The sequence below is a fragment of the Malurus melanocephalus genome, unplaced genomic scaffold, assembly GCF_030028575.1.
Source record: "Malurus melanocephalus ecotype Western Australia unplaced genomic scaffold, MMel_1.1 scaffold_56, whole genome shotgun sequence".
Lineage (NCBI taxonomy): Eukaryota > Metazoa > Chordata > Aves > Passeriformes > Maluridae > Malurus > Malurus melanocephalus.
Genome location: NW_026623288.1, coordinates 1,337,366 through 1,356,423, shown reverse-complemented (window position 1 = coordinate 1,356,423; position 19,058 = coordinate 1,337,366). Strand labels below are relative to the sequence as shown.

The 19,058-nt window shown below is 46.2% G+C and overlaps 1 protein-coding gene across 4 annotated transcripts in view; it reads right to left on the bottom strand.

Moving 5' to 3' along the window:
• Positions 1-7: 7 nt before the first annotated feature.
• The window catches only part of GRIA3 (glutamate ionotropic receptor AMPA type subunit 3), a 141,075-nt gene continuing 122,024 nt past the window's right edge, over positions 8-19,058 (bottom strand). For 2 of the 4 annotated variants that reach the window (XM_057365650.1, XM_057365652.1), the window contains 3 exons: positions 4,401-4,515; positions 2,038-2,285; positions 8-1,445 (listed from right to left, as the gene is read on the bottom strand). In XM_057365650.1, coding sequence (XP_057221633.1) covers positions 2,040-2,285; positions 4,401-4,515 — 361 coding nt within the window. In that variant the 3' untranslated portion in view covers positions 8-1,445; positions 2,038-2,039. Of the gene's footprint in view, positions 1,446-2,037; positions 2,286-4,400; positions 4,516-19,058 lie in introns of those variants that run through there. The other 2 variants (XM_057365651.1, XM_057365653.1) reach the window with 2 other exon arrangements.

The window sequence follows — 19,058 nt, the reverse complement described above, 5'->3', positions numbered from 1 at the left end:
ATTTTTTTTTTAAACATTTTTAATTTCAGAGATGAAGTTAAGTAGTTTCCAGGCAGAGGTTCAAGGCTGAAATGCTGCTGCTGTCTAAGACGTTGGATGTGAGTAACAGTGAGCCCCTGGTGGAGCAGAGGTGGCCGGAGCGGTGTCCTCCTCACAGAGAGGCAGGGACAGGAGCATCCTCTCACCAGGTATGAAACAAGAGCTGGCAGGAGCTGATATAATATAACTGTACTAGCAGGAGTCGTGTTAGATCGCTTACTATGGCTGGAACTGCGGCTCTAAGTGGAGTTACTGCCCTCTCTCCTCGCTTCTGCTYGCAAGGACCGATACCGAGAAGCGTAGGCTGAGCACGGTGCCGGGGGGGAGAGAACTGGGGGGAAGCAGAAGCCTGGGAAAAACTAACCTGCCCTTCTCTTGCTTCATTGCTTGATATTAAACAGTGGATTAAATGCAAATGGACAGCAAGAAAAGAGATATATGGTCTGAACCTAAACAGCAAGTAGCTTTTCATTTTTTTTTTTTAAAATTTTAAAAGCCACCCAATGTCATTTTAATAAAGCACCTGTAGGTATGCCTGATGATAGAACAAAAAAAAAGGAATGCACTATTTTCTGCCCGCACTTTAGCTACCTTGTCAAGAAATTAATTTACTGATCTGGAAGCAAGACATGCAGTTCCACAAATTACTTTCTTTTGGATTTACAGATTCACAGTCATTGACCTTAATTGGTTTGAATGCACAGATTCTTCTYTTCAGGTGTTACACCTTTTGCTGCTATATAGGATTGCTCAAATTAGCTGGAGAGATTAAAGTGGCTCAGAAAAAAAATAAAATAAAATCACACCACTGTAAGTAAATACTGAAACATCTTGACATCAGCTCATACAAGCAGTGGCAGGCCAGTCCGTGTTCGCACGCAGCAGATTTCTGAGGCTTTGTGTCAGGAGGAGTTTCATAATTTGATACGATTGGGGTGGCTGATGAAACCAGCTGCGGTTGCTTTCAGGACACAAATTCAGTTACTGTGCAGTGGTATCAAAGAATGGCTTTTGTCGCACTGATCTTTTTTTACAAGAATTTTTTTTTCACATACCAGTATCTTGTTACCAGTCTTTTCCTTTTCTTTTTCCTTTTTCTCTTGCCTTTTTTTTTTCCTTTTTTTTCTTTTTCTTTTTCTTTTCCCCTCTTCTTCCTTTTCTTTTACTTCTTTGAAGCAAAGCAAGAATATTTCGGTGATGGTTTGCATTGTTGTGAGTCTCAGAGTCTTCCATAAGGCACTGAAGGAAAAAATATCAGTTTTTCCTGTTAAAAGTACATTGCACCATCATCAATGCGTGTCATGCCTGACACCTCAGAGAGAGTACAACTGGCTCAGGTGGTCCGAATCCATGAAGTAGCCACATTCTCTGCTGCTTTTTGTCTTGCATGCTGTCARGGTGAAGATCTAAAATAAAATCAGAGAGACTCCATCACTGCCTGGCAGCGAGGGGCAGGGGAGCTCAGCCCGTGGAGAGGCACAGGCTGTGGGCGAGGGGCTAACCAGGCCTTCTCAGACTCRTTTGTCAGCAATTCAGCTCTACTTTTCCTGCTTTAGAAATAATGAATTCTAGTGTAGAAGRTTTGGTTCAATTGAAAATTTTCTTGGAAGCTTCCTAAAAGGACTTACCTGACATGATTATAGCTTACAAAGCAAAGATGAAAAGATCAGCAGCAAGAGAGATAATTCTCATTATAGTGATTTTTAAAACAATGAACAAAATACTTTAATTTTGAACTAGCAYGATTCTGGAGAGAGGAGTTACTCACTTCAGCATGAAGCCAGCTACCTCYGTGTGTGAAACAGAATGGTACCTTTCTGATCCTACTTCTGATCAGGGAAGAAATTTAAATCACTGATTCTTAGAAGCCGCCACAAGATGACGTTTCAAAAGCCTCTTGCAGCAGCCCGCTGGTGCACACAACAGAGCAGCACAAACAGCTAAAAAAGGAAAGAAAGGAGAAACCCCAGAGGGTTCATTCCCGGCCCGCAGCCGTACCCCTAGATTTTCACGCTCTCTGTGCCGTACACGTTGTAGCCTTCCCTGTAGGTAGCGTAATTCTGGGTGTTGGTGGCGGGAGCGGGTTTGAAGTTCTGAGTGTTCTTGGTGAGTTTCATTCTCTTGGACTCGGCCCGAGACTTGTAGCAGAACTCGATCAGTGCCACCATCATGGCCAGCCCCAGGCCTCCCACAAGGATATAGAACACCCCAGCAACATTGCTCAGGCTCAGGGCGCTGGTCTTGTCCTAAGAGAAACGAGCCACGCTGTTAGTGCTGCAGTGGGGAGCAGACAGACAGACAGACACACACACAAGTTTGCATTAGCCCTAGCTGGAATAGCTACACTCATGGTGCTCAGTGTCCAAYCCATGGACCAGTGCTGTCCCCCCATCCCCGCAGCCCGGGGCTGCACAGCAGTGACTGCCCTGTCCTCCACCCTCGCTGGGTGAAACCCTGGCTGACTCCAAGGCCATGAGGCTTTTTTGGCCACTGACTTCCCCAGGCCTTCGGTGTCCCAGMGCAAAGCTGCCTACGGCCGAGCATCCCTGCTGGCAAAGGCACTGTGGGAGAGCTGTGCCAGTGCTGCATAATACAGCAGGATTTAGAGAGGGACATGACAAAAGTAGGAAAAAAAAAAAGCCAAACCACTACACACTTGGGTTTGGACAATGTAGGTGAAATTCTTGAGACGCTGCTAAACTTAACTACCTTTGTTTCAACAGTTAGGAAAAAAAMCCACCCTAGAAAGATAGGCAGTTACTTAGAGGTCAAGCAGCAGAGCCCTGAGCTAAACTAGCACCTTCTGGAGGGTGGGTTATTGAATGAAACCAGACATTGTAACACAAAAATCACTGGTAGGGGTTTRTCTTCCTTCAATACATGTCAGATGGGGGAGAAGCTTGCATTTTCAAAAACAGGGTTCTGGAATAGGATTAAATAGAGCTGCAACCCTTCTGCTGCTGCATGTGTRGGTGGCTGTGGGCAGGGACAGCTCCTGGTTAGCATGGCCCTGGCCAGGGTGGATGGGCAGGTGCCACAAAAACCTGGCTGTGCCCAGAGAAGGCACTGCTGACAGAGCTTGGTTAATGAGTCTCTCCAGGGAGAGTTAAATTTGCATATAGTCAGAGCAAAATATGATCTGCCTTGTAAATGTCTGTGTATTTCACAGGCAGTTTGGATACATGTGGTTGCAAGCAAACAACCTGCCATTTAAACTAAAGATCTTACTCATTTATATCTCTTTTCAAACACAGTTCTCTTTGGCAGCTGCTGTGTGTTCAGATATCCCATGAACCCAAATTTATCTGATACAACAGCTACTGGGTTGAGCCCCAAGTAACTTCCAGTTCTATTGAAATCAATGAAATTTTATTATTGGCTTTGCTGGAACTTGAAATTGTCCTCTGACACTGAGAGGGTGCTTTGAAATTATAGTTTTCTGTTTGAATGATTACAGAGAGCACTTCCAAAGGCACCAGGGGAGTTAGGCACTCAACTGCGACCGATTTCAGCTGGAGCTGGATTCCTCCTCCTCTTGGTGCCTTTGAAAATGTCCTTCACTCCAACAAGCCCAGYACTTTTACAGTGTTTTTCTCCCCATTGGGTCTATAAGCATTAAAAAGAAAAAAAAAATCCTCTGTGTTTTCTTTTAACTGAGTGGTGTAAATAAGTATTTCCTGCAATTTAAGTGTGCAGCTGCTGGGCTGATCCACCTCAGGGGTGGGACCTGCCCTGGGGTSTACAGTGGTACTGCATGAGGCTGGGGGACAGGACAGTACAGCAGCAAAATGGTTCAAAGCAGTATAAAAATGAATAYACAATATTTAGGTAATGATTCACCATTAGTATTTCTAGATTTTTTAAAAAATCCAACCAATTTCAAAATGAATTGGAAAGGCATTTTTTCTTTATCAACTCTCTGTCCTGAAAATTTGCCCTTAGCAAGCATGTGACTGTTTCCCAAACTGACATGTAGAGAATCTAAGYAGTAATTTTGAAACAAAATGCATTTTTTCAGTAAAACTAAAAAGAAGAAAAGATGCTGGCCTGAGTAAAAATAACAGTAACTGTGCTGAAACTTGCACATTTGGATGAAGACACCAGCTTGGAAGGYTTTGGGGGCTTCTCTTTGCATGTTTTTCTAACAAAATACTCACACAGTGAAACATACTTACAACTACAGTCTGTAACTGCATATAAGAAAAATGCTGTCATGTTCTGAGACTTACTTATTTTTTTCTATTCTTTTCTTTCAACCTTCAAAATGTAAATAGCAACTTTTGAAAGTCATTCTTGGTATAAACAAACAGTGGGTCAAAATGTGATTGCTAATCAGTACAAAAAGACCTTCAGCGACTGACCTTACTTCCGGAGTCCTTGGCTCCACATTCACCCTTATCGTACCACCATTTGTTTTTCAGCTTGTCTAAGATGCCTTGTTCACTGAGTTTCAATACTGCAAGGTTTACAGGAGTTCTTCACGTGGGAAATAACATAAATAACATTATATTATGTTATTTTATGTTATTCAATCTTTAAACTACTTTAAAACTATACAAAGCGATAAAGCAGGGTTCCTGGCCACAAAGTATTTACACTGCAGGCAACTGGATCATCATCCCCTTAAGTTAACGCTAGAGCATCTCTACATTACCAGGTCCTGCCCATATCGCTTTGAGTAATCGGCACTCACTGTTAAATGAAGGCAGTAGAAACAAAGCAAGGCCAATCTCCCACTTTGGTGCCGCACGGGCACTTGGCAGTAGCTGTACGGCTCTGGGTGGGTTTGATCCAGCAGGACCCCCCTAGTGCACTAACAGACAGAAACCCCSACGCAGCCGCTGCGGCTCCTCACGGTCAAACAGCGCCGGCTGCTCCCGCTCCCCGGCAGCCCCCAGTGCCCGGCGGGTCTGTGAGCACATCCGCAACGCAAAAMCCCCCGGGCCGGATCCATGGAGGGGCATTTCGCCAGCGGGCACCGCCGCTTCCCTGCCGGCGCTGGCTCCTCCAGCTCCCGCGGTTGGCGCTGCAGGGGCTGGGCTCGGAGGCACCGAGCTCGGCTGCACTTCCCGGAGCTGCTGCAGCCAGAACTCCCCCAGTCCAGGGAACTGCAGCAGAAAATAAGCAAATGCAGACCTCTGTGAAGCAAATCAGTGAATATGAAAACGCCGGCTGAAAGTGTCCAGGGTGGGAAATATTGGCAGGATAAACGGAGCTGCTGATGAGTGCCGCCAAGAGCCCACAGCCCAGGGGGACTGAGCTCATCTGCCCCTTCCGCGTGGGAAAGCAGCACCTGAGGAGCTTTCGGTTAGCTTTAGGAGCTTTTTGGTCATTTCCACTTCCTCCTTGTGTGATGGCTTTTTTCCTGCCCGTTTCCATGAGACAGGCTCCCTGTGTAAGGGACATCTACAGCTCCTGCTGGAACGGCTTTGACCCCTACTCCACGGCCGCACAGGGCTGGGTCCTTACCCTCAGCAATCCCCTTTGCACGGGATATCACCAGGCASACACATCACAGCCTGCTCTGGATCCATTCAGGCCTCCTGTCAGCAGAGATGCAGGAGTTCAGCCCATGTGTGCCCCAGCASCAGCCTCATGTCTGGCTTGTGCTGCTCCTGCCTTTCTCCCACCCCTGCCCAAGGTGCCTGACTCTGCAGAGCAGAGGATACTCACGAGGAAGAGCAGCAGGACCTATACAAAACGCCTTAAATATAAGCTAAATTGCACAGTGGCATTTAGGAAAACATTCCCAGACTGGGAGGGCTCACAGCTCTGAGCAGCAGGAACGGCTGAGCCCTGCCATGCTTGGGGCAGGGCAAGATGCTGGAAGAAGGAGCTGCTAAAGAAACGCTCTGGGAAGCGTTGCCCTCGGAGATGCTCCTTGTCCTTCGGCAGGACGGCGGCAGCCGAGAAGTTACCCCAGAAGTTCGTGGGGTATCACGAGAAAAATGATCATGTTCAAGAGTTCCTGAGCTGAACGCTCCAGGGGCTGCTCCAACATGACCCCGTGTGGTGTTACCAGCCCAGCAGGGAGGCAAGAGCAGGGAAAAGCCATCCAGGTAGGGAGAAGCCATGGTCCCCGCGGCAGCACTGCCAGCACTGCCTGCAGAGCTTCCCCGCTGTCCAGGCAGAGGCAGCACCGCTCACTCCTGGCCTGCACGGGGCTCGCTTTGACACCAGCCAAGATTTTATTTTTATAAAATGGCTATTTTTAGGCAGCAGCTGTAATCTAATTAAGTATCAATCAGGGCTGGCTGTACGCACTCGGCTGGACACAGCCGACGGGAGGCGGTGACAAGCCACATGAGACGCTGCGTGTGCTGGCTCGGAGCTGGCAGCGGGCACGGAGCTTCTCCACCAGGCGCCAGCGGCATCCTAAAAAGCCAGCTGTGCTGCAGCTCCKCCCGCATCCTCCTACAGGTAGGGCTATCAAATACCAACGGGATCRAAGCACGCTCCCAGACACTGCCAACACGGCGGGGCCCCGCTCGGTCACACTGATGGGGACAACCAGCTCAGCTCCTGGCCAGGCCACCACCGCAGACCCTCCTGGGCAGCTGGGCTGTGCMGAGACCCCCGGTGCCCCCCAAGCAAACACGCTATGAGCAGCTGTGCAGAACTGCAATGCCAGCCAGCAAAAGCTCAGTCAAAGCTTTACCTACCCCTTACAAGCCCCAGCAGAGAGTGGGGTGAATTATTGCTCAGAGAACAGTACTCTCATTTTAAATTTCATTTAAAAACTATCCAATTTGGAGAGATTTTATGCAATCCATCTCTCTGCTTTGAAAAGCATTGTGCAKCTGAGAATACACAAACAATAGGAAGAAGGTTATAAACACCTTTCCTCCTACCTGCATATTTTATTGTGCAAATTTTCCCCTCCCCCCAGTCCTATTCYGAACACTATTTTTAATTTGCATGCCTTTGTAAACCCCATACGGAGTACTGAGAATTTGCATAACATCCAATACATTATAGATTAGCTTTCACAACATTATACAGTATTGGGAAATGAGGAGGCTTAATATGCTAATTAGGGTGCTTTATTTTTTTTAAGCCAAGATTGCAGCTAATTGCACACACGCAACTGCCAAAAAAAAAAAAGAAAAGAAAAAGTAGTAAACTAAAATTATCTTAACTAAACAGATGGGAATTTGCCTAAACTGGGGTTTTCATTATAATTTGTCACAGCCCTGTTTGCCAGGTGAGGTACCACAATCCCTCAGCCTGAGTAGGAGAGAGGTGATGAGGTCCATCCATCTGACCCAGCACAAGGAGCTGAGTAGGATGGGCAGACAGGTGCCAAGGGGCCCCTGCCTGCTTCAGCCTCTCCCAGGCTTTGCTGGTGGAGCTGTCACCATGCCAGGGATGCTCTGGTGCTCGGGCTGTCACCATGCCAGGATGCTCTGGTGCTGGGGCTGTCACCATGCCAGGGATGCTCTGGTGCTGGGGCTGTCCCCATCCTGCCTGGCATGGGGGCTGAACAGCTGGCTGGTACCAGAGGGTCATGTTGTGCATCAGGGAGGCAAGTGATCAGGGAGGCAAGTCAGACATGAAAGAGTAGCTGGTGCCTGCCCCTCCCTGCCTTGGCCTGTCCTGTTCGCCCAGCAGAGAGACAACCTGGAGATTTGCCTGAGCAAGCTCCCAGCCTCCCTTGGCTCAGCCACTTCACTGGGCAGGGCACTGGGAAGAACATCCTGTATCTGAGCAAGGACACGCTCAACGTGCAAGGAAAGGCATCAACTTGTGAAGCRCAAAACGCAGCTTGTTTCATCCTAAGGACTAAAGTCCTAAGGAAAAATTTTGCCTGCTTCCAGGAAATGAATCCCAAGACCTGCTAATGCTTGAGCTGCTTCTTTTGCAACAGGATTTGAGGAACCTTGTGGTGGGAGAAGGCGTGATGCCTCTGCAACCCTGCACRATGCCTGGCAACCCAGTTCAGGAATGCAGTGTGAGCTGGTGCAGGATGGACTCCCCGACTCCCAAATTCCCAAGGTAAGTAGATCTATTGGAAAGCAAGCCTGGCTGCTGGAACATTTTCTCATTGCTCATCACTGAGTAGCTGTCTAGCCTGGTTCAATTTAACAGTCAGAGTCAGTCATGGCTTTGGCTGAGATCCTGATGGAAGAGCAGAGAGCCATGGCTGGATCCTGGCATTTTCCACTGAGTGCTCAGCAGTGCCCGTGGAACACAAATCCTCGGTGTCACTCCTCAGCTCACACCCAGCCGGTCCCAACGGTGTCCCTTGGACAGTGCCAGTGCCCTGCCCGTGCCAGCCAGCCCAAGACCACCAAGTTGTGAAGTGTTTTGGTGGTTGTTGTAGAGGGAAGTGCAGGGCTCTTCTAGGAGTGCTGGCTGCTGGCTCTAGGAAGGGGATTTTTCACAGCTTGCCCTGGTACTGTTTGACTGAGGGGGGATTTTTAAAATCRCCTTAGAGGCAGAGGAATGGAGACACTGAATGTCTTGTCCAGGTGCCATGGGAAGGCTGTGTCCCCAGCCATCTACTTGTCTCACTGTCCAGCTTAGAGGATCATTTCCTCATTTTCTGAAGCTCTGTCTCAAAAGACTTCCATTTCCTTGTTTTTTTCTTGGTATAGTTTTGTGCTTTCCAGCTGCTTTTTAAAAAATTATGTTGTTGCTGTTGCTTGAGGCTATGGGATATCCTATGAAGTCCTTGGCCCTTTCCTAGGTGGCTTCCATTGTTTTTCCATGCTTTAATTTATGATAGGATTCCTTTTCATCTCCCTATGTGGTTTCAAGTCCAGCTCTCTGTTACTTTGGTTGCTTTGATAAAAGTAAAATGTTCAGGAGTTTGAGAGCTTGTGTTCTCTTGTGCTCTGTATGCCAAGAAAATGAGATGAGGCCATTTGGATTGGGATGGCAGCATTTTGGATGCCACAAGATGGTATTCTTGTGCAGAAATGTGCAGTGTTTTTCTTCCTTCCCACAACTGAAGGATTTTGTTGTTTCCTTGCTTTTGCTTTTCATCCAGAATATCTGAATCATCCAGGCTTAAACAGGTGAGGTTGGTTCCTTTGGGCAGCTCTACCAAACTCTGCTAAGATTTTTTTTTCTACGAATGACTGGAAGACTTGAGTTTCAAGAAACAATAGCAGGAGCCTCATATGGGGTAGTAGTGTCCTTAGAGGGGAATTAATCCACCTGTTATGTTTTGTTTTTTCGTTTTGGTTTTTTTTTTTTTTTAAGAGAGGCATGACTGTAAGATGAAAGCTCACATATTTTACAGGTTTTACAGAGGCTGCCACAAACATGATTTTACACCTTGAAAAAAGGGGATTTTAGTGGTGTTTCAGCTGTTTGGATTTTCTGCCACCCTGTTAGGACACTTTGTTTGAGTCCTGGCAGCATAACATTCCCCTCTTCAGCCATCAGTTACTACTTGAAAACAAGCTGTGCCAGTCTTTTTTCAAATTTAGTATGAAGCCATCCCAAAGGGAACCTCCTCTTCCTTCTGCTGTGTTCAGAACTTGGGCCACTTCTCCCTCAAAATCAGGAATTCCTAAAGCACTTTGTCATGAAGGTTGATCCTGTACAAAATACAGCATCACTTCCAGGCTGAGTATGTTCACCATGCAGATGCTCCTGATCAGAAGGAGCTGCTATTGCTCTCTGCAGAGCATGTTACATTTCTGTTTCATTATTACCTATCTTCCATTCATGCAATTAATATGGAAAAGAGGGAATACAATGACTCAGAGGCCATCCGCTCTTCTTTCTTCTCTTTGAGACAGCCTTACTTGTCTTGCCTCCTCTACCAAAGCCCCAGTTTCAGGTTAGTTGCAGTAAATTTTATCTCCATTGAGAAAACTGGTGGCGTTATAATATTTCTTTCTGGCCAGAACAAGCTTGAAGTAGAAGACAAGTAAATTAATCACTGAAGAAGTAGATCTTTATTAGTCCCAAAAGTGGGAAGGTAGAACTTCTGACCCTCTCAAATTATAAATCATAACAGGTTTTTAGTGGTTTGATCAATGGCCTTTTAGGTTAATTTCCATKATTTCACCTGCACCTATTTAAAGAAGATAACCCCAAACCAGATGTTTTTCCTACTGCCAGCACTAACTTCTACCACCTTAAGACACAGGCCTGGCAGGCTGCAATCCCATAAATGACTGCACGATCTGGCCAGGCTGCTCCCTTGGCAGTTGGGTTCCAGTTTCTGGCCATMCTATTTGTGTGCCAGTGTGGCAAACAGGACCCTCTCCTGAGTGAACTTGGACTGCAGTGAAGAATCTGAGCAGTTTCTTGGAAAAGCACTGTTAATTTATGAAAAGAACATTGCGATCCTGCCAGGAAAAGGCCATTTTCCAGGAAAGATGCCAGTGCCTTTGTAGCCAGTGTTTGGGTTGGTCCTCACAAGTCGCAGCAGGCGATACCAGGAGTCGGTGACCACTAGAGGTGAGAATTGGAACAGAAGTCACTTCAGGACTTGAACATCTCACCCAATAATCTGCAGATTTTTTTTCAGTTCTAACCGGTGTTCAACTGGCATGAAGTCTCAGCAACACTGTAGTTATGTTTATTACTTGCAATCCATAAAGATTTAAGTGATGATTGGAACAGCTTTGGATAATTCACATCTCATTCTATGCTCTAATGGATGTAATATAAATGTTATACCCAAACCAAATCACTGCCAAGGAGAGTGAATGAACTCGGCAGACAGMACACTGTTCCTTCAAACCAGATGAACCATTGCTCAGAATTCATTTGGAATTTTTAGATGCAATCTTTCATAAAAAGGAATTGCAAAGTATAGGTGTAACAAACAAGGCTCTTCAAAGCACCAGTTAAAGGGCCTCCTCAGGGTGCCACGGGATGGGGAGGGCAGTGAATGRGCTGCACTGAGTCTCCCAGAACATGGGACTGCCCATAGGCTGCCCTGGCACCTCTCACTACAGCTGCAGTTTTACAGCTGCAAGTGCTCCTTCACCCACCATCAATTGATTCCTGATTTTCTGTACAGTATCTGGTGTGCAGGGTACAGTGGGGCACTTTCACAACATTGTTGCTTGCAGCATCTTGAGGGTCCAAACGTAGCTTTTTTTGGGGGTGGAGGGTAAAGAAATCACCCATGAACTTGAAGGAAGACCAGCATAACATCAGCACTGAGAGCTCCTCTCTAGTCTTGAAAACATCATTTCTTCATGTGTGCCTGGGGCTGAGGGTCAGGATAGCAAAGCACGAGCTGCAGCAGAACTGATCAGCACTTCAGCCAGGGAGARATGCTCRGATGGCTCAGGAGATGGCAAACACYGGGCAGGAGCTCCARCCACCACAGCTTCACTRCTCAGGGGTGCTCYCTGCACAGGAGGGCTCCACCAGCTTCTGAAGAACCCCTTGGCCAGGACATCCACATCCCCAGCAGCACCGAGGAGGGACGTGGGCCATCTCACCCAGCAACAGAGAGTTCATTTAGAGATGAAGMTAGGAGATTTAAGGCCAGTGGCAGTGGGGATCCTTCTCCCAAAGGCAGATGGATGGTGGCTCCAGACATGCAGTAAATATGGTCACCAGGAGAGCTGTGCTTTGCTAACAGATCTCCCTGTGTACCTMACACTGCACCTGCCACAATGCACAATCCTGTGTGCTCACCAACAGGCCCTTGTTCATTCTTCCCAGCATACAACAGCAGATGACAAATCCCTCTGGTTGGAGAAGTGCTGTGGGGATGCAGGCACACATCACTTGGGATGCAGMATTTGCAGCAAAGCTGTTTGTGATTCCCTGTACCTTGGTACTGGCCCTTTGGGTGCACAGGAGTTGGTGAAATCATAGTGCCAAAGACAACCCCGGGCTCTGGCTGTGTCACACTCCATGGCATGGAACAGCTATAAATCTGGTCTAATAGGTGGCCAGACTAGATTTATTGCTGATTTGTGGCATCAGAGCAAAAAAAAAGCCACAGGAGGCTTCTGGCAAATCTATCCCTCCTAAGAGCAAAAGATTAATGAAGTGTGACATCTTCCCTCTGCATCTGAGTGCTGCCCTGGCCAAGCCCCATGGTCACACCAAGGGCTCGTGCTCTGCAAAGGGCTCGTCACCCTCCTGTCCAAATSCCAGTGACATGAAGGTGAGAGTCCATTGTGGCACCAAGCCTTGGTTAGTACATTATAAAGTAGTTTTTGACTAGTWCTATTATCAAATAATAATAAACTTGTTCTATAATTAAATAATCCCTGTTGGTTTTGCCTAATCCTTTTAATTTAGGAATCTGACATATTTAGAGCATTCTCACTTCTACAGCAGGAAATGCTTTCCTTTGTTTCCTATGACCAGAGCTGTCCTTGCTGGCTGTAACATCCCTAGGACTGCAGACATCAGCACAGCCCAACCAAAATAATTCTAACATCAAAGAGTTAAGATGTTAAATGCTTGGGCTTCTAAAATCCACCTCACAGGGCCAGAGAAAGGCAAGTGGAATAAGGTGCAAACAAACAAGCATTTTCTTAATCCAGAACACTTCCTAAAATTCTCTTGAGTAAAACTACTCAAAACACTGAATTCATTGTTCTTGCTGGTCTCACTGGCAAATCTGCACTAACTTTGAGGGGAGCAGAGTGGGCAGCTTGCTATAGCCATGTGGGATGTGTAACCTTTACCATGCTCCTAGAGGMAAATACTTGTAGAAAACAGGGATTACAGAACCAAGGAGTATTCTGAGCTGGAAGGGACCCACAAAGACCATTGAGTCCAAGCCTTAAGGGAAAGGCCCATAGAGGGACTGAACCCACAAATGTGGTGCTATTAGCACCCTGCTCTGACCAACTGAGCTACTCTCAGTGTGATCCCAAACAGTGCCTGGCACTGCATCCAGCACAGCAGAGAAAGCCCTCATTGTCACACATCACACCAAACCAACAGCCTTCCCCAYCCTGCTGGCAGGAGGGAGGTGATGCTCAGTGGGGTCTCCAGTCCTGTTGACTGGTGCTGAGTGGGCCAGAAGGCAATTGGCCACTGCTGCATCCCTGAGCCAGCACATGCAGGCCCACGGCTGTGCAGGGACTGACAAAGACAGAAATCAAGCCCAGGCACTCTGCTTAATTTGACAGGATACCATAAAAAATCTCACTAACGACCATCCTGGTATCGTTAAAATATAAAGATAGAAACAATCCAGGAAGATACACCAAATCCAACACTACTCTCTAGAGGGCATCGCTTGAGGTTAAAGACCCAACTAAATCAAATAAGGCACTTTATTCCCCCAAGCTCAATAAATCCCAGTCTGATCTGTAACTATTGAATGGACTTTTTGTCAGATCTTGTTACTGAAATAACTTCTGAATAGATACAAAACCTGYGGGTGAAGGCATTGTCCAAGGGCTCTGCTCTTGCTCAGATCAGATCCATCTGCCTATTGCAATTTGCCAATTTAGCAACGTCTCAGTGCCATGACTTCGTGTTTTTCTACGCACCCACATATGAGGGATGGGTAAGACTTTATTTGGAAATGGGCTCATTATCCAAACCCATTGTATTTGTTTAAAGACTACAGTTGCCTGGTACCTCAAGCAGGAGTGAAGAGCCCTGAAAATATGGGCATAAACCCATATGGTCAACCCCTGTTCCTTCTTGTCAATCACTGTTTCCTATCTTCTGTCTCAAAAAAAAAAAAAGAACTTTCAGTATTCCACACTGAACATTTAATATTCAAGGAAAAAAAAAAATGTAAAAAGCACCAGGCATTTCTTCTTCAAGTAAGGAGCCCTTGGCTGCTCTTTGCTACCATTTCAGACCCACATCACTTTTCCCCTGCCCTGTGTTACCAGCATTTGCACATCTCCAAAACTTAACATTTCAGGATTGAAATGCTTTATGGGTGGGCAGAGGAAGGGATAAAAGTGAAAGCCATCTAGTTTGAAAAGACAAAGAGCTTTCAAAATTAGAAAATTAAAACTCAGCACCTAAAGCCCTATATATCCCCCAGCCATCTAWGAAATATGCTGCATGTCGATGGCTGGGGTAGTGCTCGGAGGCAGAGAGATAAATCCCCTGGCAGAGGATGTTGTTTTTCCTCAAAAGCAGAGCCAGCAGCAGTTCCCTTTGCTCAAGGCCCTGGGGCCTCAAGTGCTGGTGAGGAGCATCCTGGGGCTGCAGCTCCCCAGCTGCCAAGGGATGGGTTTTTGCAGTTTCTACTGAGCAATCAGCAGCTGCAGTAGTTCTCCATAACAGAACTTTCTTCTAGTCTCCATCACTGGGCAGGAGTAACTTGCCATTACAGTTTGGAGCATCCACTACATCCTTGCAGCCTTTTTCCAGAGTCATCAGGTACACATTTTAAATTTGGGTGTTTGAATGWATGCACAATATCATTGTAGCAACYATACACACTCTGCAGAGCCAGATGTGTTACCAGCTGAGGCTGCAAGTTCCTCTGCTCTTTGCAGAGTTCGCAGCCTGTGTTTGGCAGCAGCAGCTGTCTCTATGAAAGTATATTTATATGTTTCATAAATGTAGCTCAAACAAATTAAACTCTGTACTAACAGGATCATAATTTAATAGAAGTGCCAAGAGCTAATGCAATAATACACGCCGATTGGATTAGGAAATACAAGCCGTAACAAGTCACTGTAGCTCATTCACAGCAGTGCCCGACACTTGAGGTACAGACATGGAGAGGGGATGACAGGAAGAGCAACCCAACAGGGAGGCAGAACAAGGGAGAGAGATGCTCAGTCATGCTCAAACCCACAACATCTGAAAGAGCGGCATGGACCTTTCCTGTCATTGCTTGGGTCCTTTCTAACCTGGATGAGTACGAGCAAGAGACTCAACTTACCTTGCATGCCGGCTATCCCCTCACCTTCTCTTTCTCTTGCCTCTAGACACATCCATTTTTCCCCCCGTCTTTATTTTCCTCTTGAAAYGGCTTCTTCTGTGACTCCTGCTCTGGGCTCCTCAGCAGGCTGCAGGTAGGTGCTGCTTAGTCCAGAGGCTACACAAGACATTCAAAGAACAGCTACGCCGTGTGTACAAAGCTAGAGGTGTTCGGTTACAGTGCCGGCGAGCACACAGAAATCCACAGGGCAGCACAAGTGCCTGCGTCCACGTGAGCGCAATGCTGAAACATTAGAGTCACTTTGAAGAAGAAGAAGAAGAAAGGCATTTACTTTTCCCTTTGTATGTTAAATGACAGCAGTTACTATTAAAGAGAAACAACCAAGCCCAGACCCCCAGGGAGATGTTCAAAGGAAGGGCCCTGCTCCTGCTGCTGGGAGCTCCACTTTCAGCTGAGTTTTCCTTTTTTCCTTTTCCAGTCACACAGAGCCTTCCGCCTCGACTTTTCCCATACTGATGTTTACAGTGCAGGATAAATTACTCATGTAAGCAATCTATGGAAATTAACTGTTAAACACCACAGGTATTATCAAAAGGAGTGCACAAGTAACAAGTCTTTCTTTAAGATTTCTTGTGGCCATGAAGGCAGGACGTGGTGTCCCTGCATGATCCCCAGATCTTCCATAATTAATGCTGCACAAACAGGTCTCCTTGCACACTCAGGTGTGGCTTTGGCAAGGCAACAAAGCCAGTCCTCATGATACTAAAGGTCAAACCGGCAAAACTAAACAGCTCCCAATTGTTGGATGCCACCAGCCCTGACTCCACCAACTCCTTCCCAGTGTGGGCAACCTACTCTTCCCAAATTATTGTGCTGAGTCTCCCTGTTCCATTTCCAGGAAAACACCCTCAACAACCTGCAAAACAGCACTGTCACTTCTGCAAACCAGATCAGGCTCTCTGCCCTTCTTGTCAGTGCTCTATGTGAGATGCTCCAATGAACTCCTRGAGCATTAAGACTTCATCACTGGMACAAAACATACACAGTATTATTTCCTAATACACTACAAAGTAATAGCTGTCAATTAAACCAATATTCTGGTGTCTTCCTTTTAAAGCATTATTTTGCTTTGTCACTAATTTGCACAATACAATAATTTTATATTACTTYCCCAGCTCTGAGCATGAATTAGCTCTGTGTTACTGTCACTGGCTCTGATCAGCCATTTTATCTTTTTCCAGCTCATAACCCAGGCCTACAGAATGGATGACAAGGAAATTCATGCTGATGAACATAATTTTAAACAAATTGCTCAAATAAATCATGCTGCATCTTTATAAGATAGCCATTTCCCCAAATGTTCTCTTTTATGCACGACGTGTTTGGCAATGGTGCTCTTTAGGCACCAGGTATCATCTAAAATAAAGCATAACAGATTTCTTCTAAAAATATGCCACTTAAAAAAATTRTGCTGCAAATGCTAACGGCTGTGCKGAAAATGTATCAAAGCCAAACAGCACACAGACATGGGGGAACAGATCCCATCTGCTAATGGCCACTCTCACAGCTCCAAAGGGCTTGGGAATGGGATATTCTATGGATATTGAAYGGCTCTGAGGGCAGAACTCAACTAGCACACTGGAAAAGTAATCCTATGATTAACAAGAAACAATTGAAAAATGAAATAGTATTACATTGCATGTCATTTCTCAGATGTACTCCAAAGGGGGTATCAGCCTAAAAAAGAATATATTAAAGAAATTAAGCCAATTAATCAGCAAGGAATCTTGGCATGTGAAGTTGGTGAGAAGCTGCATTCAAACATTCTCCTTCCATGTTGATTGTCTTTAAATGTTACCGTGAAGGTATAAAAATACAAGAAATCTATCAACAGCAGAACTATAGAAATTTATCTTAGCAGAAAATTGTTTCCTATGCAACTGAATAATTAGTTTCACTTAAGTCACTCAGCCTACGACTGTGGTCTGCATCCCCTTTTGTTTAATTCTTGTTAAATTCCTGTTCAGCCATCACTCAGCTCCAAGATGATAGGATTGTATAATAAACAAAATAATTAGTTTCCAAACTTGTAATACACTGAAACGTATTTCCTGCAATATGTTTTTTTTACAACTGCTATTTTGTAKTCTCTCTCGATTRAGAACTCAGCTAGCATATATAAGASCATTTGAAGAGAGKATAATTTTGCCATGAAACTGAATTCATGCTCATTTAGGAGGCCTAAGTGAACAAGTTTTGATGCATGTACCAGAAYRCCTGCACCAGCCAAGTCAGCCCATWCATATTGACATGCATCCCAGAAAAACAATGTAAGGATGAAAAATATTCCCCTTCAGACTTGTTAAATAAGGACCACTACCGAAATGGGGTAATTCCCTTTGCCTGGGCAGTACTGACAGCTAAGGCACTGCAGAGCACACTGGCACCCTCTGCTTTGCACCAGCACTGGCACAGACTGGCAGCACTGAAAACAAGACACGTCAGCTGAGACCTTTAAAACAAACCCATTAAAATAGCACAATTGCTTTAGTCTTGAATTACGAGCAAATTCCAGGAGCACGGAATGGCCACAGGCCTGTCCTTACACTCTGTGCAACCCAACAGATAAAAAACCTGCAGAAAGTCAATTGAATACCTTTTCTTTTTCCCGCTGCAAGACTCAAAATCCTCGTGAGAAAGGGTTTGATTTTCCAGTGGCGATGAAGATAGGGTAACAAGAGATGAACTCACAAGTCAGAATCATTCCTGTCCAAGCACAGGCACACCACATGCGAGACCGCAGGGGAACGAGCACGGGAGAGGTGAGCGGGTCCTTTGCAGTACAACAATGGCACAAGCAAACAGGMTCATACTTACCTCAGGCTTTCAGTGTGAGCTAAAATATCAGAGTCACAGAGGGATTCAGCTTGAGGACCTGTCCCCATCAGTCTGACATGGGTCACACCTACACCCAGCCCACGCTCAGGGGTAGGAGGTGGCTGATTGCAGACTCGGGGCAGCCATTTCCCAAGGCCGGGTCTCTACTGGGGAAGCTGAGGGAGGAGCCGGTCAGCTCAGCCGGTAGAGAGAGCCGCCCCGAGAGAGCAATGGTCACCCTGAGATGGGGGGGAAAGGTCTGTATCTCCATCTCAGACCCTTCACACCCCATCCTGATTCCCTTGGCTGCCACCTCCTTTAAGGTAAAAGGGGAAAAAAAAAATTCCAGTTTTGAAGCGACTCCTCTGAACGCTCCAGAAATGAAATGTGTTCATATAAACAATTAACCGGAGAGATGGGATGAGATGATGAGGGCAACTTGTGGTGGGAGGACAGGGAGGAGAGAGAGGCCAGCAAGACTCTTGGAGCTGTGGTGCCCAGAGGGCACAGCCTGGCCTGGCCAGCAATGGGGGAGGGCACGGCCTGCCCRCTGCAATAGGGCCAAGTCACAGCCCACAGCACTCACAACTACCTCCAAGGAAAAGCCACTTCGTAACAAAAAAGCCCTTTGATTTACCACAGCTCTAGAAACTGCCACCAACCCCTTCCCTGCCTCCCTTAGCTCAGCCTTCTGTGGGAGGTATTTTACACCCCATGTTCTCCTCTCTGGGGACTCCTGCCAGCTGAGCCCAGATGACCATAGCTCAAACAAGCAAGCTCTTCTTCACAATACATTACAACAAACTGCAGAAAGACAGCACTTGGGACTAAACCAGCAAAACACACATTACTGTGTTTGCTTCCCTTCCCTCTTCTCAAGAGTATCAATTCATATTATCACAGCACCCTTGACTCCACTCCCTCCACATGGCCTGACCAGGCCAAGGGCCTGCTGCTGAACAGACAACATCGCTCTTTGTGAAACATCTTCTAGAATAAGCAAAAATAGGATGACCCTTCTCTAATTATGACCATTTTTAAAAGCACTTTTAAGTTTCCTTGGGGCTGTAAGTATGATTGGCTGGGTTTAATTCAATGAACTTGAAGCAATGAAGTTCATTGAAGCTGGTTTATATAAAGAGTTTTCTTTCAGGGAGGCAGCATTAGACAATGAGGTGCTGGATCCCAGGAGAATATTAAACATTTAATATACTGGCAAGTATGACATATAAAAATGTTCTGTGAAGGACGAGCAGCAGAGCTAAAAAGCATAGAAAGGCTTGTGCTCATCTCCAGCTCTGTGCTGCTGAGCACTGCAGACGTCCAGCTATTGAACCAA